The 23,501-nt window shown below is 41.3% G+C and overlaps 1 protein-coding gene across 1 annotated transcript in view; it reads right to left on the bottom strand.

Moving 5' to 3' along the window:
* The window catches only part of HSPBAP1 (HSPB1 associated protein 1), a 67,293-nt gene that overhangs the window by 19,910 nt on the left and 23,882 nt on the right, over positions 1-23,501 (bottom strand). The window contains 4 exon segments of the mRNA XM_059727481.1: positions 1,138-1,309; positions 5,954-6,090; positions 10,513-10,697; positions 16,591-16,776. Coding sequence (XP_059583464.1) covers positions 1,138-1,309; positions 5,954-6,090; positions 10,513-10,697; positions 16,591-16,776 — 680 coding nt within the window.

The raw sequence follows: 23,501 nt of genomic DNA, 5'->3' as shown, positions 1-23,501 counted from the left end.
AAACTGCATCTCCTTTGTGGCAGCGCAGAATGCCTATATCACTGAGCTGGCTCAAGACCTTTATTCTTAACAAGATTAATTTGTAATTGCTTTAAGCCTAATTAAAATTAAGATCATATTAGAGGTTCGTTATCACACGAGATCGTTCACACAGAGATTATAAATTGAAACGCCACTGTTTGGTACCAGGGATAATGCTACGCTGCATGAACTTGCAGTTCTGCAGGTATTAAAAATTAGTAATTTAGCACCAAGAAAAGAAGAACATGACACTATCACCTTGAGGAGGGCAAGTGGCCAAACCATTCATCCCATTTTTGGCATGAACCTAATGTAAAGCACTAATACCCTGTGCCATACAGTAAAATTACTTTGAAAAGCTCTCAAAACTCCATTTGGAAGATCACTTTACAAGGGCGTACACTGCTGAAACAAAAGAACACAAGTAAACCGAGGTGGAGTAGTGCTGAGCAAAGAGATCGGGACCCACTACACCTGAGCTCCATTTCAGTTCTGTCCCTGATTAGTCATTTGTGGCCTAACTTTCCAAGACTGACTTCTCAGTGCCCCTCTCAGTGAGAAAGGGTTAATAAAGTTCCTACGCCCTTGCACAGTGCTCTGAAGTCTTGGGAAGACGTGCATGCTATTTGCACGCATCATTATTATAAATACTCTCCCATTAAAGCAACAAGTTGGGCAAATGTTCCATAGTGAAGGTTATTCCTCACCCTCCAAATATAAATGAGTTCTGCTGCTGGCTCTCTGTGCTCATTAATCAAGGACGTTTTACACCACATCCTGGTTTCAGGGTTAGAATACTGTGCTGAAAAGTTTTTAAGCAACTTTTTAAGGCAAGGATCTGGAGATGCTTGCATGAGCTATTAAGAAACCAGGCAGTCTTATGAGCTAATTCTCCAAGTGCATGTAGTTCTCTTTCAAAAGGCTGAGCAAAAAGTGAGCAAAGCAAACTGTATTTCAAAAGTAGCGAGCAAAGCAAAGTTTGGTATCCAGCAAACAGTACTGAACGCAGAGGAGATAGCGAGGAGGAAAGAACACCCCAGCTGTCTTGCTGTTTATGCAATGCAGACTCTTTACTACAATTTCCAAAGTAATGTAAGGTTTAAATGTGGGTGGTACCTGGCCTGGACTGAGAGTAACCACATGGGCCTTTGCTTTCTTAAACAGAGGAAAGCGTTTCAGATCAGGATTGACAACACTGACTTTGCTGAATACACTGGATTCCTCATAAGGGATCCTGGTGGGATAAAGGAAACAGGCATCGCTGGGTGGGAAAAGGTGCCATCTTTTCCTGAAAGTAGAGAGAAGATAAAAGTGGGTTCAGTGTAGGCTAGTTACAGTGGGTGACTAAAGGCAATAGTGAGGTTTTCAATAAAACATAAATCTGCTTTGCTGTTCCAGTCTCCTACACAGTCAGACTACTGGCAAGTCTTGCTAAAAACGATTTTAAAATATTCTGCAGATGTTTAACTCAAAGATTTGAGGCTTCTAACCAATTATTTTTGCATGGAGGCTATGAAATAAATCTGCAGTTCTTCCATCTGGCTCCTCCTCATTTTAACAAACTATGTGTAGCATCTACAGGTGGACCTACAGTGCTAGCAAATTCGGATGTTTCTCTTATAAATCCACCAAACCTGTATTGGGATTCGGTTTTCATTAGGTAAATATATTCTTGTTCATTAGTGTATGCAAGACCCCTGCTTGCTCTAATTAGACAGCACAGTACACATACAATACGGGTAGCAATAGCAGCGCAGCTTGGACATGTTTTTATGTGCATTTCTTACTTTGGTATGTGAGTCAGGGAAACAATTCTTATTTAAATCTCTTGATTCAGGACAACCTGGGGCTCATTTGCTATTGTTATCAGCATGAGGATTTGATGGTGTTCCTGTCTTTCCTGTTCTCTTCTTGTAGCACATAGTAGATGTGCATGTAGTCCTTGCAGTAAAGAGCCTAACTTATGGGCTGCTTTGTGGCCATGGTGTGTAGGAGGGGACATGGTCCCCAGCAAGGGATTAGGCTTGATGACCTGTGTTCCTACAAGTATAATGGATAAAAAACATGCCCCCTTGGTAGAAAGCTGATTAGCTGCTAGATCTAGACTATTTATTTAATTTTCAGTGTAATAGGCTGAGCGAGCGTGTCATAACCCATCTTGTATGTAGTCTCCAAGGTGGGTAACAACCTACAAGTGCTACTAGCTAACAAATCTAACACCTAACACAAGTAATAGAGAGCTATGTTTTGGAAATCAGATGGCCATGCAGCGCATAAGAGATGTTAACTCCTAAGCACAGGATCTACCCAGCTACTTAGATAATATACACTGCATTGAAAACTGGCTTCTCCAGAACATGAGGTGTCAGGTTTATGTATACTATAAATAAACCTCTTTGCCAGTTGTTTTCTGGGCATATATTTTTCCAAAATGCTGAATGGCTAATATACGAGGCAAAGTAAACAAACAAATAAATAACCATTTTACGAGAAAAATATGTTAAATGATGGGAAAAACCAGAGCAGGAGTAATTAAAATCACATCCAAAAACCTAAATTTATGGCATTTAAGACTCGCTATATAATCAACACAGCAGTGACCTATGCATTTACCAATACCTTCTATTAGAAAAGAGGAAGCCCTTTCAATCCAGGTTAGAATGACCTATGCTGCTCTCCTCCTTTGTAGACTCAGGCCACTTCCTCTCTTATTTTCATGCTACTCAGTTCTTGCTACTTCATCTAGCATTGCTGGCTGTCAGTTCTAAGTCACAGAACTGAAAGTGAGGGGTAAAGGAATCTGAGGCAGAAAAATAGGATGGATGAACAGAGTAGGCAGACTTGCAGAGATCAGCGTAGATGGGGGTGGCATGGCCTGCTGACTTACGAGCGATAACAGAAGCTACCGGCATCAGAAAATTTGAGGGATAAGCAGTTTACCCAAAAGTCCAACATCCATTATAAGAATAATTTTCACAGCCACAGGGCCACACAAAGCGACAGGAAAATGGCTTGCTTAGAAAGCCTCAGAGGCTCCAGGCTAAGTTCCACGTAGGGAGGTAGGTTGTAGCTGTGTTGGTGTAAGGACATATGCAGACAAGGTTCTTTGGGTAAATCTGATATCGGATTTACCCAAAGGACCTTGTTTACATAGGGAGGAAAGGGTTTAAACCCTTAGTATCACAATAACAGTTCAAGGAGCTAGACCAGTGATTCTCAGCCAGAATGCCATGGCTTCCTGGTGTGCCTTGAGATCCTAAAGTACCAAACAATGCTAGCACTCTTAGTCTTGTAAACATGATCAACAAGATAAACCCAGAGATTTCAAACAGAAATCCATAGTTGATTCACAGAATCATAAAAATGAGGGTTGGAAGGGACCTCAGGAAGTCACATCTAGTCCATCCCCCTGACAGTCCCCCAAAGCAGGACCATCCCCAACTAGATCATTCTACCCAAGGTTTTGTTGAGCCAGGCCTTAAAAACCTCCAAGATCCCACCACTTCTCTAGGTAGCCCATGCCAGTGTTTCACCACCCTCCTAGTGAGTCTGTCCTAATATCCATCCTAAACTTCCCTTGCTGCAACTTGAGCCCATTGTTCCTTGTTCTGTCATTTACCCCCACTGAGAACAGTTTAGCTCCATCCTCTTTGTAACCACAATTCATTTGGGGTCTTCCTGAGTTCTTTGCAACAGAAAAGCTGCACTATTTTTTTCTGTAGACAAAAGAAAAAGAGTAAAAGCTTAGAGCTGGCATTTTCTCAGGGGTGCTTCAAGTCTCCCTGGCATGCCTCAAGACTAAAAAGGTTAAGAACCACTAGGTTAAAGTGATCAGGGCTTGTGGTAGAGGTGATATCTTTTGTTAGACCAACAAGATTTTTGCAAAAAAATGATTTAATTGCAAGCTTTTAATTGCAATTAAAAACATTTTTTTTGCAAAAATCTTGTTGGTCTAATAAAAGATATAACTTCTACCACAAGCCCTGATTGCTTTTTCCCTTAGACCAATACGGCTTCAACCTGAATACCTGACACTAAGTTAAAGTGACATGCTTAGGAGGAAGTGCAAGCAGCTAAGCAACTGCATTGGAGAGGCAAGACGGTTAACATTTGGGTGGTAAAAGCTGGGCTGTGGGTCAACTTGTGTAAAGCATTTCCTTTCTCTCTGCTCTGAAGAGGCAAGGGAGTCACAACCCTGGGTGGCTGTGTAGCCTGCTTAAAGAGCTGGACTTCACTTATTCTCAAAAGGCAAAAAACTGTTTCCAGGCCTTGAAAAGGGGCTTAGACTTGTTCAGTCCTAGAGAGGGGGAGTCAGGCAAACAGAACTAGGATCTGTGTTTGACCAGAGTGGGGAGAAGGCAGACACATCTGAGGCACAAAACTGGGCTTCTGCCTAAGGATCATGGTCTAAGCCTGGAAATCGGCAGTGCAGAATAAGCACAGGGACTGCTAGGAGATCACCCCTTGCTGGAGGGGCAGGTGCTTCCCCCCCCCCACCTCCTCTGCTCTGCTGCAGCCCCAGTGCCCGGACAGCTTTCCCCAGCACCGGCAGGGACCCACCCCCCTCAAACACCCATCCCCTCTGCACACCCCTGCCACACACATATGCCCCACACAGCCCCCCTGGACAGTCCCAAGCCCTGGGCCTCCAATCCCCGCTCCCCATAGATTTACCTGCTGCCAGGGCTGCTCCGACCACCCTTCCTGGCTGCATGCCGGCCATGTATGTACGTGTGTGCACACATGCACATGGCACCCCTGCCTCCAATTGCCCTCCTCTCACTCCCCCCCAACCCCAAGAAGCTTCTTGTTAGGGCAAGCTGGGAACTGCTGGGAAAAATTTTGATGCTGAGCAGACCAAAATCCCAGACATTTGTTCATATTTTAAAAATCACCCAGACAGAAATCGGAGTACCCTAAAAGAGAACACGTCCAGGAAAACCCGGATGTATAGTAACCATAAGTACATTTAGGTCTTTTTTCCCCCCAGCTGTTCTGTCCAGTGGAAAGCCTGAAGCAAGTACATGCAAGCTGCTTCACTATACAATTTTCATGGAATTATTTTAAAAGAAACTGAACAAATACTTTAGAAAAGAAAGAGAAGAATTGCAGGAACTTAGCAAACAGGTAGGAAGAAACAGCAACAACAAAACCAGGCCTCAAATAAGAGTATCAAGCGTCAAGTGTCCACTTTAACTTTCCTCACAGCTGGCTGCTTCTGTCCTAACGTTTCTTTTCTAAATTAATTCCAGCAGGCTATTTAGAAGCATTAGAACACAGAATATCTTAAAGCCCAGGGTAGTCTATTTCCATTTTATTTCTTTAATCCTCTTCAGGCTATGGACAAACATATCATTTAACGGCTTGAAGGAGGAAGAGGAAGCTGCCATTCAGCTCTTAGGGTATAACAACGGCATCTTCCTGTTTGGGGAGCCACACAAAGTTAGCTAAATCACTATGACTTTAATTCTGGATGAAACAGGACTGAAGTTGTTGCTACAGATGCATGCAGATGTAGCCGTTACATCCTGGCAGCAGTTACATGCAGCTTATATCTATACCATTTGTGCCCATCTATATTCCTACCTTTGCAATTCCAATTTGGTCAGCTCAGCCAGAGAGATTATAAAATAAGTGTTTATTTTTTAGGTGACTAAAATACATGTAAATACTAGGTAAACAGAGACATTGCATTATATGCATTTAATCATCAGGTCAACAAAGCAAAGAAGGAGACATGCATTATGTACTCTCCCTTCAGGCAAAGCTCAGTCCCCAAACCTGTGGTCATAAAGAAAAATCTTCTCTTGGGTTGCTGAAGATTTGAGAGCATTAAAATATTCCAAGAGCTAGAAGTGAAAGTATTTAATGGCTGGGCCATGGGGAGAACTCCCCGTGGAGATTCACCCAACACACACACAGTTATTGTTACCTTCCTTGTACTTGCAACACCAAATTGCAGCCATAAGAGTCCAAATGACAAGGAGTGTTTGCTCCCACTGAGCCAATCCACAGCGTGCTCTCCCTTCCATTTCTCCCAGGGAAACCAAAGTCAGACCATATTACATCCTGTTGGGAAGGGAGTGGGGGGAAAGTTATTAATGTAAACAACCACATCTGTCTGACACCCCAATTTCCTTCGACTCTTGGGTCCTGTACTTGTAGGATCTTCCCCCCCACCTCACCCAAAATGACCTTTTTCTCCTTTTGCTGCTTCTCTAATTTCACTGTGGGTAAAAACAGATATCACCTTTCCTCACCTTTGTGCTGTGAAGCAAACAGTTATCCAAGCCCCTTATCACACCACAATTGCCTGAAATCTGTAGCCATGACTTAGGGTGGTAATGCGGGACAAGGGGCAACACACTATATGGGACAAGGGGCGACGTGTGTTGGCCAATAAAGCACATCAGCTGTGGTGGATCTGTTTGGGTTTGGCAAAGTCTGTTTCTACTCTCTGGGAGTACACGTACACATTTGCTACACAGTAACCTAAATTACTGCATAATAACTAAAAATTACTGCGCAGTATGGGTGTGCGTCTACACGTGCATGCCCATACTGCGCAATAACTATGGTGACTTACGCTGACTTGGGCATAAATTTGATACCTGCATGAAGCAGGTACCAAATTTACGTCTGACTAGTTACTGCACAGTAATGCCTTACTGCGGAGTAAAACTGTGGGTGTGAACTGACTTGGGACTAACTAGTCCCAAGTCAGATCATACACAGCGTTAATGCGGTTTAATGCCTGCACATGTAGATGCTGGCCTATTTCCGCTTACTGCACAGTAACTTACTTCACAGTAAATATAATGCAATGTAAATGCACGTGGAAACGTGTCCCCTGTGTAGAGATTCCACAAGTCTGTCCTTGGCCAGTCCTCTTCCTCTAAAGTCTTATCTGTAGGTGGCATCCTCTGTTCTCTTAGTCCGTCTATGCCAAGATCTCTCCTCGTGTTTGCGCTATCCTCATATCTCAATGTGAAGAGACCCTCCTGAATGTCCCACTGCCTGCCCTAGTTCTTTTCCAAATTTTGCTTTCTTATCTCAACCTAACAATTCCTGGCTGAAAAGATGGGGAGAGCTGAAATTCTCATATAAATAAGGAATAATATTTTCATTCCTTTTTTTCAACCAGTTCAGTGATCCGTGGCTTTCTTCCTCTCTTTCTTGCTCAACACTGTGTCACTGCTTCCCCCAATGTTATGTAAATTTAACCTTTCCCCTTGCTCTAATCCAGTGGCTAAAGTTTTGGGTCATTTCCACCCTTGAGTTCTGTAAGCTTTCTCTTGTATGATGAGGCAAACTGTGATCTGCCTCTGCAGTTGTGGAAGAGTCCTTGGCAGTGATCTCAGTGCAGTTCTGCTGTCAAGGGAGAAAGGCCCAGGAGAAAGGCATAACTACAGATGAAGTAGTAGAGGAATCCACCAGTGTAAGGGTCTTCCCTTTCCTTTAGTATGAGAGCCAAGGATATGCAATGGACTTCAGAGCCATCTTCAGATTGCTTCTAACTGAATTTGTATAAAGGATTTCCACCTGCCCCATGCCCACCTTGGACTCTTCAGGCAGTTTCTGGGCAGAGGATTTTGCTATTAGAAAATATTTAATGTAAACTAACCTGAAATAGTGTGACCTAATGGACAGTGCCTCAGACTGGGACTCAGAACACCTGGGTTCATACCTAGCTCTACCACTATTGAGTAGTCTTGGGTAAGTCACTTGACCTTTGTACCTCAATCTTTCCATCTTTAAAATGAGGATAACCCTACCTGCCTGCTTTGTAAAGCCCCTGGGTTGCTAGAGCTGAAAAACACTATAGCTAGGCATTATTACAACCATGATCATGCCATGACTCAATAGTATGGCACCCTCAAAGCGAATCCAATAGAAGTGAGGTCTTGCTACGGATATTTGATTTTAAAATTACAGATTTCAAAAGTATCATTTTGCGGGAGGCAGAAAGCAAAAGGCTAAATGTACACATTTATCAAAAGCAGCAAGAAATCAAAAAAGGAAAAAGTCACTCATGGATTTCAGCAGTCATTACATTTAAAATCCAATACAAGTATTTCAGTGATAAAGTTAAGTGTAATACCATCGCTACACTTTAATCTCACACCTAAATAGTTTTTGTATTTTGTTACAATTTAAGTGGAAAGAAAGCGCACATAATCAATATAAGATTTAAAAGAACTTTTTCAAAATGCTGCAGCAGTAGTAAATACTTGAAGCGATTATGGGTAAAATAGTTTTTAACCAATGAACTGAAAAGAAACTGGTAGGATTACTGAAATCTTGGCACAATGGGCTTCTTTTCTACAATAAAAAATCCACAGCAAAAAGAAATGCACTTAAAAGGTATTCCAACCATAGCAGATGGCACATTACTTGTGAATTACATTTATTTCGTTTGCTGCTTATAATGAAGTTAATCCATACCCGTATGTCACTCTAAAAGGTCTCATTTCTATTTAAACTTCATGCATATATCTTGCTCCTGATTTATTTCTCAAATTCTGTAATGAAATATCAACTGAACAAAAAATGTAAGATGCTAGATACTGCTCATAGATTAGAATAATGGAATCATTACCTTAACCTACGCAACTGTAAATGATAAACAGTGCAATCTAAATTTCAAACAACTTCTAAATGGCCCTATTAATCACTATAAATAACAGTGCACTTGGCCTTCTTTTCCCCTTCAAGTCACCTTAGGTAAATCGAACTAAAATCTAAATGGGAAAAAGTGGTTAACATCAAATTCACAGGAGAACAGGGAAGAATTTCTCCAGAGAGTTGTTTTGCCTGGTGCAAATGGTGCAGCAGTGCATGGAAGTCCTTGCAAGTTCAGAACTGACTGCAAAAATTCATTCCCGTGCCAGCGTAATCAGTGTATGAAATGTAGGTAAGATCCCCAGGCCCTTAATTACATGCTTGTGTGGGTGGAATGCGGGTTGTTTCCTTCACAAGCATTTTCTTATTGACCCAATAAAACAGTAGGTTAGGTTGATGTGCTGCACATGGATATTTTATGTACTCCTAATAATCTTATACCATAGACTAAGGGATTCTGCTGAAGGCAAGTAAAGATCAGGCTGAGAGAGGGCCAAAATTAGAAAAAGTCATGCAGAGACTGGGAGAGCCTGAAATGGTGCTGGCACTTCAAATTTAGCATAACCAGCAAGAATTCATTTTGTGAACAAATGCTAAGTTAGCACCTCAACTTTTTATAACTGTGCTGCCTATGTTATACGGAGTGTTGGTGATGTGTTCAACCTCCTGCAGATCCCTTGGCTGTTATAGTTTTTAAATGGCCACAGTATATTTAAATAGAGGGCTGAAATGAAAAAAGACTACAACACGCAAAGCCACACACCTGGTAACTAACAACACACCATTCTGTGCTAGACTAGTGGCACTTGTACACATGATGTGTTGTTTAGATACGTGTCACAAAACAACACCAAAAATCGCTGTTTCACTAGGTTAGCCACGTGTGAATATACATATTGACGTCTTTTCATCGTGGTAGATTTTGATTTAGCATGGTTAATTAGACCACCTCCAATTTGTTTTATTTTTAGTGTGGCCAATTGTTCCACCAAGATTATTTTTATTGTGAAAGTTTTGTGATGTGTAAGTTGAGCAGATGGAGAAGGTGGAGAAAAACCAGGGTATCCAAGTTGAGCACAGAATCACCACGACCTCCCGGAGTACTGCAGCAATGAGAAAGACAAATGCTATTCCACCAAGATATTTTCAGTGGAGATAAGGGAAGAATTGTACACGGCCCAGTCAAGGCCTTATCTGGAATACTGCATACAATGCCTATCACCCAGGTTCAAGAAAAATGATTTGAAAATGAAACCGGGAAGGGCTACTAGGACGATCAGGGATAGACTTACAGCAAGAGACTAGGAGAGTTTGGCTTATTCAGTGCACAAAACAAAGGCCAGTAGGGGATAGGGTAGATGTCTGAAAATACATCAGGGTAAACAGAAGGCATGGAAAAGGGTTTTTCAAGCTAACTGGTGATATTAGAAAAAAAATGAATGCAGTTAGGTGGGAAATTGGAACAAGGTTTGTAACCATTAGCAAAATCAGATTCTGGAGCAGCTTTTCAATGGAAATAGAGGGAGCAAAATAATTTATCTGCTTTTAAAGTAGAACTTGATAAATTTACGTGACGTCAGAATGAACCCCAGGATACAGGAGGTACCTTTTAGTCTGATGCTCCTAGGTCAAGGACACCCAGACCTTTAGCTGGATGTTGTTTGCAATGAGATTTCTGTTAGAACAACCTTTAAATGGCTATCCAATAAAGCTTCAAAGCAGGAAAAGGAAGAGGGGAGGGGGGACGTTGCACCAGTTTTGAAAGCTATAATAAATCACATAATGATTAGCCAAGACATTCAGGAATTTTTTCCTGCTTGTTTTGAGTCGAAAGTAATAGCCTAGTAACAGGTAAAGTTAATGGTCTACCTGGAAAATTTCTGTTTTGTCTTCAAATATCTTAGCTATATACTTGTAGTCAGCATAAGCCCAGTATTTGCAAGAATCATAACAACTGAATGGTCCGGAGAAGCAAGATGACAGTCCAGAACTCCAGGCCAAAAACTCTTCAAGTGTAGCCTGCACATAGCTGCACTCGGTTTCAAACTGAGGAGCTGGAGCAATACAAGAAAAGAAACCATTACATGCATACTGAATAGATACAATAAAAACAGACATAGGGCTAGGTAGTTTCTCTTTCAACTCAGACCACTGGCGAAATGCAATATGCAATCCACAGCCAATTTAGCTCTGTTGACTCACACACACAGCTACACATCTGAAAACTGCTGAAATAGCCAAATTTATGATTTAGCACAATTAACAGGCTTATTTTACTTCGTTCCTCTTATTAAAAGTAAACTGCTAACACAAATACCCCCCACAAACACTCATATACACCCTGTGTGTACTGTATTGGCTCCTTTGATTTATGGAGGTGGACTCTTCCATCTTTTTACTTCCCAAACATCATAACTGAATCAGCACAGTTATTACTAGGAAGCAAATTCTGGAGCAATACCCATGTCCTAAACCCCACCTAAGAGGCAAAGTCTCTATTTTTCAGTAATTATAAAGAAACATCTGGAAATGTACCTTGCCAGACAAAAGATTCATTCAGGTTATACCCCAGAATGAAGAAAGTTTCCTTTCCTTAAGAACATACAGATAAGAGAGAGATTTTATATATAGCAATCTTCTGATATCCTACCATGACAAAGTATTTAAAGTATTTCCAGAAATGGAAATCAACTCTCCAAGTTGAATTCATCGAAGTTGACAGAATGGGTTGTTTGAAAATTCAATGGAAAAAATGCTCAGTTGTCAAAGTCTGTTTGGAAAATATTTTCAAACTTTGTTTTGAATGTAAAGTATGCCACAAAGACCCGTGCTCTAAACATCCTAAGGATCTTCCTTGTCTCGCATTAAAAGGGGAAAACAGGGTTTATCAAGCCAGAAGTAGATAATCTGATCAGAAGGTTGGCATTCCCCAAGTCAAGTATTACAGATAATCCAGACAGGCTAATTTAGAGTGAAAATCAACACACACGAAGTCAGAGTAAAACGGGTACTGAGTATTGCATGGTAATCCAGTCCCAAGCCCAAGGCTTGCTTCAGTACAGCCTTTCTGTGGTTTATTCCCCAACCTTAAGTTTGACATAATGTCGACAGGACCTCTGCCGTTAATACCTGGGGGGTTTGGGCACTAGCTCTGTGCAAACGGGGAGACATGGGCATCGTCCTGAACGCTCGGCCTCACACAAGCATAGGCAGGGCACATCCAGGCTGCCTGCCCAGCACAGAGGTCCCCTGCACAACTACTCTGCCATGTGCATGCTCCTTGTGCAGGGGTATCATGGGAGCCCCATGACACAAACAGTCTTGACTGTGCTCTCTACTACTGGGTGAATTTTATCTGTAGGGTGGGATCCGCAAAAGCGCTCAGTGTTGGCTTAACTCTAGTCCCAGGAAGGTCAATGGGAGCAATTACCATGGACTTCAATAGGAATATAGGTAGGGCACTATGGAGAAGCCCTGAAAAATCTGCCCTTATCAAAAAAGAATGAAAAATAAAACCAGAGGGTAGGCTCGTTAGTGCTATTCTGTTACATTTTCATCATCAGTTCTGTTGACTACACCATAAAGCTTGCCAATAGAGCAGTCAAGTCTTTACTGCACAGTGGACAAACAATACCAAATTAGTAAAGCTCCTGTCCATGCTACTACTGCTGCCTTGTGCCAGGGTGATTCTGGTAGGTGCTTCGGGGCAAGGTTGGGGAGCCTGCTGCAAAGGGCTGTGGCTGCCATGCTGCTATCAGCATCCTAGCACAGACACCTTCCTTTCCCATTACAGCAAGTCCTGCCAGCTTCAAATAGACTCATCCAGGGATGTAAAATGAAAAATTACACACTGTACTAAAGCCGTTATTGTTGGGGGAAAAATTACCTTAGACCACATGAATGGCAATGGCAGAGCAGTAATTCAACCTTGTAACACTCACATGCAGCTGCTTGAAAAAGGAATCCTTTCATTTTTCTACAGCAGGAAGGAGCTCGGGGGGCATTCATTCCTTATTGCTCCAATTTCATTATCATGGCAATTCTCATCCAGTCTCATACATTTGTTCGTATTCCCTTTGGGCAGGTGAACAGCTCTCTTACAAAACTTTATCGCTATCATCCTGTCATTTTCCATTGTAGTACGCTGGATAGCAGTTCTCTATCTAGCTCCCTATCAACTTCATTAGCTAAGAATGTCAGATAAGCCTCATATTCAGCAATATATATATAAAAAACGTGGCTTGGTGCAATATGAGGGCTTCCTCCAAAAATTGTTCTCTGCATGAGAACTGCATGCAAGATATGTGAGACTCCCCCAATAAACTTAAAACCCTGTATCTGATTCTTCCTATGCGTTGCAGTCCAATACTGCCTTCGCTATCCAGTCATTAATGCAATGCACATCATCTCACTAAAAGATGGGCTGATGGAAAAATTAGATAAAAGGTATGAGCGCTATTGAAGGCAGCTCAATATCTGAATCATTTTGATGAGAACAAAGAGTGCTCATGACATTGCCTATTTTCCAAGATAAGTTAGGAACCAATATTTTAAAGTGAAGAAATATGCTATTTCTAACTTTCAGCATATTCACTCTGAGCTTCATTTTTTTAAAAATGCCAGCTATGAGCAGTAAGTCCTGTAGACTATTGAAGACACTATCTCCTAGGCTATAAACCTCCTTGGGGTAGGAATCTCTTTAATTTATGTCTGGTTCAGCACTGCACACACTGTAGGTGCTTAGCGAATAATAAACAAAATAAAAAAACAATTGTATTTGGACAGCCTAGAAAAATGGAGATGTGCACTGCAACGTGCATGCAAATGTAAGTGTCTGGAATCTGAAAGCAAGAACATAAAATGGGTCTCTGAATACTTAATGATTAAAAGCTGCAGAATTTGTAAAGTGAGATCATTCTTAGATGGAGCCCAACAATTTGAAACTGGGCTAGTGGGGTTTTGCACTGACATACGAGGAGAATTGATTTGTGGCTTTGATATCTTCCCCCAGAATTAGCTCTGCATTCAGAGATGTGAATAGAAAGGAGGACTCTGGACACAACAGCAGCTCACCTGGCTCATTAAGGACTGATGCTGACAGATTCCAACTCCTGCTTCATCCAGATGGGAAAGGAGAAGTGGGGAAAATGAAATATCCTAAGGCTCCAGTAAGGATGCAAATGAAATGCCTCCATCCTTTTTCTTTTTTTTTGTTTGAACACACCTAAATAAGAGTAGTCATTCATGGAGACTGCCCTGCCTTTACTTATTACTGAATGAGCTTCAATTCACAGGGCATCCACAGACTACAGCTATGGCAACAGACAATGTGAAGTGGTTGCCTGGGCAGGCAGGTCCCAGGTCATTTAGGGCCTAATAGAGTAAAACCACCAGTTCGAACTCTTTCCATAAAGCCATAAGGAGACAGAGCATTTAAATGATGGCATCATGAGCTGACAAATAGAGTGATTTTATTCTGCACCAATTTATGAATGGATTTAATGTGCAGTCCCAGGCACAGCACATAGCAATGATCTAATCTTCAGACAACGAAGTAACATAAATTAGACCTGCATCCAAAATAACTGGTTGCAACCTCTAGCCAGGCTTAGATGGGAAAAGCCCTCATTGCCATTGCTATGCTGACCACTACTATGATCATTCAACAACACCCATATATTGTAGTCCAGTGACCACTGGCAGAGAAACACACTGAGATAAGCAAATACAATCTTTGCTGTACTTTCTAGTTTCTTTGAACTTATACTACTGCCATCACCCCAGTTCAATAAGCCATCCTGGATTTGGATAAAGAGCAATTGGAAAGAAATGGCTTCAGACCACACCACGAAACAAAAAAACCTTAAGTATGCAAGAGAAAGGGAAGCCTTCTTAATTTCTAGCAACAACATACAAAATTTAGTCTGTTATTTTAGAATTGCAGGTGGTTCAGTTGACATTCTTACAATGTAAGATATTTGATGGCTGCAAAGATCCTCATTTACCGACAGGATAACCCCTGGAGGGCTCTGCCCACATACTGGAAGACATTTCTAACTTACATCAGCATATAATGGCGTGTTCTTGGAGGAAAAAAACGAATGCCTGGGGACTGGATTTCTCCGGGGATCAGTGATGAGTGGCAAGATAGATATAGACTTTAACATCCACATACAAAGATATTGCCTGGTTTGAATCTATCCAATATCCCTGGTGACTGCAGGCTGCTGACAGGTGATACCTGTCATCAAATAAGTCAGTAGTGTCAGTCTAACATTTACCAAATGGGTGTACTTGGGAGGAACAATACCGTACAATACAATACAGTAGATCCTGTATTGGCCAGTCTCAAAAAAGATACCTGAGATTTAACAGAAGTTGAGACTCAAATGACCCTTTCATGCCAATAGGGACCCCTGAAAGTTAGGATTCAAGTTTTAACAAGATATGGTGTAGGCTTCACTGCCAACACCTATACTGTGCTAGTTTCCACTGCTGTCAATCTGGCACTTTTTAAAAGCAATGCAAGAATTTCTGGGTATTATACTCATTCTATAAAAGCTTGAAATTTAAGACTTGTATTTAGATGTTCAGACTGTATTTCTTAGTTTCTCCATCTGTAAAATGGGTATAGCAATGTCTACTTCACAGAGGTGATGCAGTTGTGTTTGCAAAGTGTCTGAAAACCTAAAATGTCAAGTATTACTCAGACAGTTCTTTTTATTTAATAAATGACCCAATATATACGGTTAGTCCCATGGCTTATATCTTAGTATATGTGTTTTAAAAACTTCTGTCTCTTTTTGCTCTTTTCATGGCTATTAAAAAAAACAGGCTTAATTAAAATTCTGTCCTAATGAACTGGCCAGTTTTTGTGTAACGCTACCCTCTGCTATCTAGGCTTAGAATTGTTTAGCTACGTCCTTTCAGGACCAGTTGCAGCCCAGAGAGGGGAGCAGCTCCAGTTTTATTCTATCCCCACTTCAGTGCAGGCATGTAGGAATAAATGAAATGCTGGCTCTGCCCTCCCAACACACTGGCTACTTCAGCTGCACCTATGCACAGGTGAATGTCTGCTGTATCAGGTAAGTAGGGTTGGAGCTAGACTACAGAAGCTAGACTGTAATGCACTTACAATCTATTTTCTGGGCTGCAGCTGGGGCATGGTATGCACTGGGCTTGTGGCAGAGCCAAAACTTGACATCCCTATGGAGTAGGGGTCTGTGATCTCAAGACAGGAGGTTCTTAGTTTTTTGCCACAGGCCTCCAAACTGAGTACCACTGCTGCAGAGATTAGCAACGGCTTCATTAGCTATGAAGCTATGGGTGACAATGGATTTATTTATATACTAGCCAACTGCCTGTCAGGAATGATCGGGGGGTGGGGATGGGCGGGGATGGAGCGCCACTGCCCACCATCCTGTGCTGCTGCCACCTCCCAGGAGCAAGGCAGGGAGGGAATCTTGCCCCGCCATTCCCTCCATCCCCCTCAGCCAGCACCCCGTGCCGCTGCTGCTTCCAAAAACTGATATAGGCTGCTAATGGCCTGATATTCAGTAGTGCTCAGCCCCACAACTTCTGCAGACTGGGGAGATGCAGGTGCTCAGCACATCTGAACCTTTAAATCATCTAAATGACTTATCTGTGGCCACCCAGAAACTCTGCGGCAAAGCCAGGAAAGGAGCCTAGGATTTACGGTTCTCAGAAGTCAGTTTTATCCAGCAGACTTACTGCTTCCAAATGTGAAAAAGGAAGGCGGGTGGGGGAAGACGAGGGGAGACAGCACCAGCTCATGAGCTAAAACAAACTTCCAATTTAATTCCTCATCCACAGCCTTTGTTAGAAGCAATGCGCTGTGCAAAGAGCATTTGATACAAACATTGCCAGGGCTTAAGGAGGCCATTAACTAGTATTTCAGAGCACAAGATAATACCATCCAAATCCTACCCGCGTCAATTTTCTTCATTCCCAGTCTAAACTGTATTGTCTTTCCATCCAACATCTCAGAGAGATATTTTGGATTCCAGCGCAGTGCTGGCCAATCAAAAGCCATGTTGCAGAAGACCGCAGGTTGCTGTAGAGACATCACGATTGCCTTAGCTTTCTCTGGAGTAAAAGGTTTGACATCTTCACCTATGGATGGAAAGAAACAAACAGCTGTATGATTCACAATACAGGAACCGTTATCATCTCCTCAAGTCTGGAAAACATAAATTACTAATATCTCCCTTGCTTTCCGGTTAATTTTTCCACTGCGCTTACAATATTTGTTCACATCAGATTTCTACTGAAAGTCCAGAGAAGTTAGTCTGTACATGAAATTAAAGTTTAACATGCACATCGACCCCTAGAATACAAAAAGTTTAGCATTTATTTATGATCTTGGATTCACTCATGCAGAATATGGTTTAAAACGTGTCTAATAATTAAGAGCTTTTTGATTAACGACCAGAAATTAGAATATAAAAAATAAGACTAACAGTCTTTCTGTTCCTCCCAAGTACAGAGCATTGCCAGAGAGGGCAGAAACAGTACTAAATGCATCCGATTTTAACGAGTAAATGAAACGTTCTTTGCAGTGTGAACGCAATGGCAGAGATCTCAAAAGAGACGTTTTTAAAATTCTCTACACCTACAGGTTTTTAGAAAGACAAAACGTGTACCAATCCAAGGACTATGCTAATCCCAGATTTCAATTTAGCCCTTAGTTGTTTAGAGATTTATATGCCCCAGTGAAACTGTCAAGCTGAAATGTTGGCAACCTTGAATAAACTCAGCAGTTTTACAACAACTTCCCTTTAGGGACACGTTGAGAGGGAAAACCTGTTTTAAAAAAAAAGAAGTGTAACAGCTCCATAGAGCTGGAGCAGTGGACTACATCTCTAGATCATAAAAAATATCAATTCATTATTCTAACCTCTATTAAAGTTAACTCATCCAGAATTTGTATCCACATAATGCCAAAGATTTAAAATGACTAATAAATCTGTTTTGTTCCCTGTGCCCCAGACCAGTTCTTTAACTGTTTGGGGGGCGAATCATAAATCAGCCACACTGGCATGAGTCAGTAAAGGATGATATAGCCCCCCATATTCCCTTGTGCTAGTTTCCCCCATCACAACGAAGTGTAGGAAGAGAGGTGGGATCTGTAGATCCTATTAGGTCTGGATACGTGGGTGGGCAAGACTTGGTTCTACACACTTTCTTTACATATGCAGCAACATAAAAACGCCAGCATGCCAGAAGTGGTACACAGAACTAGATTTAGACTTGGCTCAGTGTAGAGCAGATGGAGAGGATCTCAAGGCTCATCTAGTCCAATCCCCAGCATGAAGGCAGGCTTTACTGTGCCTAAACCATCCCTGACGGATGCCTATCTAGCCTCTTCTTACAAACTTCCAGTAAAAGAGATTCTACTAAGCCATTATTTTTCCCCAAAGGATGAACTGCTCTGGCATTCATATTTGCATTTTTAACCTGAATCTATCTTCCTGTAGTTTAACTTCACTGCTTTTGTACAACCTTTACCAGCTAGAGAAAACACCTGCTCACTGTCCTCTTCAGGGCAACCTTTCAAATGTTTGCAGACTTGTGTCACCCCTTGATGAGCTTTTTCTTAAATTAAGAACGTCCCCGGCTCTTCCAGCCTTTCTTGGTACAGCTTGCTCTCCAAACTCCTGATTACCTTCATTCCTCTCCTGCAAAAGTCACTGTCTCCTTATAATGCTGTTCCTGGGTGGCATGATACACTTTCACTCTTGTTTCCAGGCAATGCCATGATTAAGTCAATGATCACTAAATATTTATTATTTACTAAGTATTTCTTCTGTGGTAGCACTGAAAGTCTCTAACCAGGGATGGATGGATGGATGGATGGATGGATGGAGTACTGTACTTGCATGTTAGCACAGTATTTGGCATACTAAGGAAAAGATCCCTTGCCCCAAAGAGTTTGTATCTGGAGCATAAAAACCAAGAGGCAATGTGTAATAGAAAAGCAAGCAGACAAGGGGAACACAAAGTAACACCATAGAAAAAACAGGTCCCGCACAACAATTCAGAAAGCATTCAGAAGGCTTTGGGATGCACCAGGGTTGTAAAGAAAGATGTGAAAGGAGGCTGTTGTGTAGTTAGGAAGAGTTTTACAACATACAACTCCTATGCAGAAAGTGGGGCTTGAGGGGGGTAGAAATGTGCTTGATGATCCCTTTGTCAATGGGCAATAAAGACTTGAAGCAGTGCGGCTATACTACTGTATTTCCCAGGGTATAAAGAGTACCTCACCAGAAACACTGGTGCTGAATAATTGACCATAACTGAACCAAGGATAAAACACACATTTTGCACATGTTTCTCAGAGACAGATGAGATTAACAAAGACCAACAGTCCTGGTCTTTGAGAGACATGAAGGATGTGCAGATCGATAAATGGAAGGGCAGCACAACAAAGACGTAATTTCCAGTAAAAGATGGCATCTCCAGGAATGCGCTTATCAGAACTAAAAGCACAGACTGCATGATCTCCTGCATGAACCAAGTGCTAACTTCCAGCCATGAAAATGATGCTGCTGTGGGCAGTCAAGAGCACCACAATGGACTCAGTCCTGGAAGGTGCAAAGCACTCTTGCCCAAATTGTAATTACTTGAGGCACTGAAACCAGTGAGACTCCTTATGTGCTTAAATTCCAGTATGCACTGGAGTACTTTGCTGGGTGGAGCCACAGGGCTCAGTGCCTTGCAGGATGAAGCTCTTTATAGATACTCTGTTCCTTCCCATCATTTGCTTCATTTGGAAACTTAAGTTTGTTTGTTTTTTCCCCTTTGGCCAAAGCCACGATTCTTTTAGAAGAAGCAACAGCTCCGAGTCAATCAAATGAGCGACAGTATAGAACAAAGTTATCTGTGGATAAAAGGCTTCAAGCTACAAGGACGTGGTGTAACATAGGCAAGATCTGATTTCATTAGTCACATGAAGCTGCCATAGGTTCAGATCTGACACGCAAGGGAACAATGATCATTAAGGAAAGTTCTTCTGGAGTTTTTCCTACCACAGTGGTTTAAAATAGCAAAAAAAATCTTTCTGTTTTGAAAGCATTTAACTGAAGAACCTAATACCCTGTACACTTAGCCTCTTTAGAGAGCATTATTTTTGTTAGGAGAGAAACAAGGAGGCTAATAAAGGAAAGAACAAAGAACACATCTTCTTTCTTGCAGCAGATTGCAGGTTTATGTTCAAATGCAAAACCTGCAGCTGGAAATAAAGTGTGTATATTTAACAAGCAGAGTGGACACCTGTTCCCATAGAGACCTCCCAGAAAGGAACTAAGGCTGGGATGTTCAAAGGAATTGATGGGCACAAGGTCCAACTCCCATTAAGACCCCTTGGTTCTCTTGAATATCCCAGTGCAGCAGCTTTATAACAGAGGCCTTCATTCCAGGCCTTCATTTTAATATTCCAGTCACTTTTTTAAAAGTAGCTGGCATTCCTTAATTTATACTTACTGAACTTCCTTCTGCATGCAGAGCACCACAGACCCAACCCAGAACATGATGTTGCTGTAAGACAGATATAGGGGGCATCAGACACTTGGCCTTTGGCCTTTTACTCTACTATATTACAAACCAAGGTGTAAGGAGGCCTTGCAGGGACCATTGGTTTTGCCATGTGTTACATGAGGAAGGAGAATCTGTGGGTTACCAAGCAGGTTAATAAGCGGTCCATCAGGGAATGGAGGTAGGGCCACAACCAGGCTGCCTGTCCGACATTACTAATAAGTCGCTGCTCGCTGCTCAGTATGTCTGAGAGTACACCGGGTCAAAGACGAAAGGCAAGGCTCAGTCAAATTTTAGACCCTGCTAGAAGGATAAAGACAACTTAACTTTCCCACCCTGAATTGCTCCCTTCTGGTACGATTTATGGTAACATAGTGCAGAGTTAGCTGTTGATGACCTGACAGCTGTGCTGGTCATATTTGTCTTTCAGCTTTTCAAACATATAGTAAAATAAAATTACTCCTAGTTAGACTAAGTTTATCACCACACAGCTGTTCTTTTGCCTGTTCTGCCATGAAGAAATCAGTAAGCCTAAAAAGCTTCAGTTTTAAAGGTGTGTGTGTGTATATATATATATATAGGGTGTGTATATAATAAGTATGTATATATAAGATTGTGTGGGTGTATTTTATATATATATATATATATATATATATAATATATATATATATATAGTGTGTATATATAGTATGTGTGGGGGTGTATATAGTGTGTGTGTGTGTGTGTGTGTGTGTAATAAGTATGTATATATATGTGTGTGGGTGTATTTTATATAGATATATTGTGTGTGTATAGTGTGTGTGTTATAAGTATGTATATATAAGTGTGTGTGGGTGTATTTTATATATATATATATATATATATATATATATATATATAATAGGTATATATATAGTGTGTGTGTAATAAGTATGTATATACAAGTGTGTGTAGATGTATTTTATATATATAGAGAGAGAGTGTGTATATATAGTGTGGGTGTGTATATAGTGTGCATGTATAATAAGTATGTATATATAAGTGTGTGGGTGTAATTATTTATGTATTTATATATATATCTTGTGTGTATATATATATATTTATATATATATATATATATCTTGTGTGTATAATAAGTATGTATATATAAGTGTGTGTGGGTGTATTTTACATATATATAAAAGACACCCACCCACACACACATACATCACACACATATATATGTAGTGTGAGTGTGTGTATATAATAAGTATGTGTGTGTATATATATGTGTGTGTGTGTGTGTGGGTGGGTGTCTTTTATATATATGTAAAATATACCCACACACACTTATATATACATACTTATTATACACACAAGATATATCTATATATAGATATATATAGATACCCCTGCAAACAAATTGGGGCAGTTTACTTTCTTGAGGCATTTCTGAGAAGTGTATTCTAATGTCAGGTGAAGGTCAGGTGTGGAGATGCGCCAGGAATCAGGCTGGGGTGGAAAGGTTTATTGAGCTGTCTGCTCAGCCGGCTGTTGATTTGGTGCATCTTGCTGCCATGATCTATGCATGTGCCCTGGGTTTTTGCGAGAGGTGCCTTTTAAAACTCTGGATCAGAGCTGTCCAACTGGCAGCGTGTGGGCGGTGTGGACCATCTACACTGCTGTGGCTTCAGAACCCAGGGGGCGAATGCCGCTGCTACGTGCCCCCACGGCCCCTTGCCTGCCGTCAAATTCGGGCCTTCAGGTACTGCTGGAAACTCAAATCAGAAGTAGGGATAAGGGGGGCCAGTGATTGTGGTGTTCGCCCCTTGGGTTTGGGAGCTGTGCCAATGCAGAGGCTCTGGCAGCTGCACTGACAAGGCACTGCCCTGCTGCCAGTGATGGGTTAGCAGCCCTGCAGTCCAGATCCAGCTTGTAGAGCGAAATAAGTTGGAGCGCTCGGATCTAGATGAATACGCATGCTTAGGATGCTTACAGCTTGAGCCACAGGGAGGGCCTGTATCCATGCCAAATAAAAACAGACCCTTGACTAAAAAAAAGTTTCCTTTTTCAGTCACTCTGGTTTCAGCCTCCTCTGATGCCATAATTACATACCTTACACATGACTATGTTGAGATATTTTCCTTCAAAATCTAAAGCTAAAAATGTAATGAAAGGAACGAGTCATTTTCAAAACAGCCCAGCCTAACGAGGTTTCAATCATTCTTAATTTCAACTTAATATACTACTGAGTTTATGATTTTAAATGCTTTTTTGCATATAACAATACCTGTCCGTAATTGATTAGATAAAATAAATGGCAGAATAATATACTAAATCTGTTGTTCTTTCTGGGTGTAGAATTTAAAAAACACATAGCAATAAAACAAAAACCTCAAATACATTTATTCAAGAAGGGGGGAAAATGGTATTTCATCAGGGGTCTGTGCTAGGAATCCTTACATGTCTTCAGAGTTTTATGTATTCCTTGGTGGAATCAACTGTCAGTTAAACATCAGTATTTCGTCAAAATGTCTAGATGATTATGAAGGCAAAGGCATGTGATGAAAGGTAAATATCAAACACTACATCAAAGGGATAATATGAAAACTTAGGTGACCCTCATCAACATCCTTGGCATGGCCAGTATAGATTTTTAAAAGAAAGTTCACGTAGAAGCAGTCAAAGGTAATTGAAAGAGCTATCTGAACATCAAGGCAGTCTATAAAGGAGACAGAGTCCAAATGTGCAAAGATAATCTCTTTCTTAATCACAGTTAGAATATTTCCTTTGACAGTGACCTCATCAGCTTATATTGCCTGCATTTCAGTATCCTCTCATTTGAAATTCATGGGCACAATTGCTCCTTTCAAGCATCTGAATGTTAGAGGATGTCATCAAGTGAGAGCCCATTAAAAAAACCAACCTTTTTCTATGGGGTGGGTTAGGTCCTTGAGTGTGGGGCCAGAGAAAGATCGCCAAATTTTATTTTAGCTTGGGCGGCAGCTCTCACACACTCTGGTTCATGTCTCTTCTGTATTATGGCTTCTCTCAAAACTGTCAACCAGCCATCTATCAGTATGAAAAGAAGAAGCAGAAGAAGGGGTTGAAAATACTTCTGGATCTTATTAAGCACTTCTGTCAGTTCCTGCTCCTCTGCACAGAGGAACCAAAACAGGAGACTTGTTTGAGACCCCAAGATTTTCTAAAGCGTGTGAATAAAAATCAATCTAAGGACAACTGCTGAGTTTTGAGAAAAAGCTCTCTCAGGCCAGCCATGTTTCTCTGGGTCTGCTCTTGAAATGGCCCTGAAAGGGAGAGATTCAATTCAGTGGTGAATTTGGTTC

The sequence above is a fragment of the Alligator mississippiensis genome, chromosome 4, assembly GCF_030867095.1.
Source record: "Alligator mississippiensis isolate rAllMis1 chromosome 4, rAllMis1, whole genome shotgun sequence".
NCBI classification, from domain to species: domain Eukaryota; kingdom Metazoa; phylum Chordata; order Crocodylia; family Alligatoridae; genus Alligator; species Alligator mississippiensis.
The sequence above is the reverse complement of the archived record's forward strand: the minus strand, read 5'-3'. Positions and strand labels throughout refer to the sequence as shown.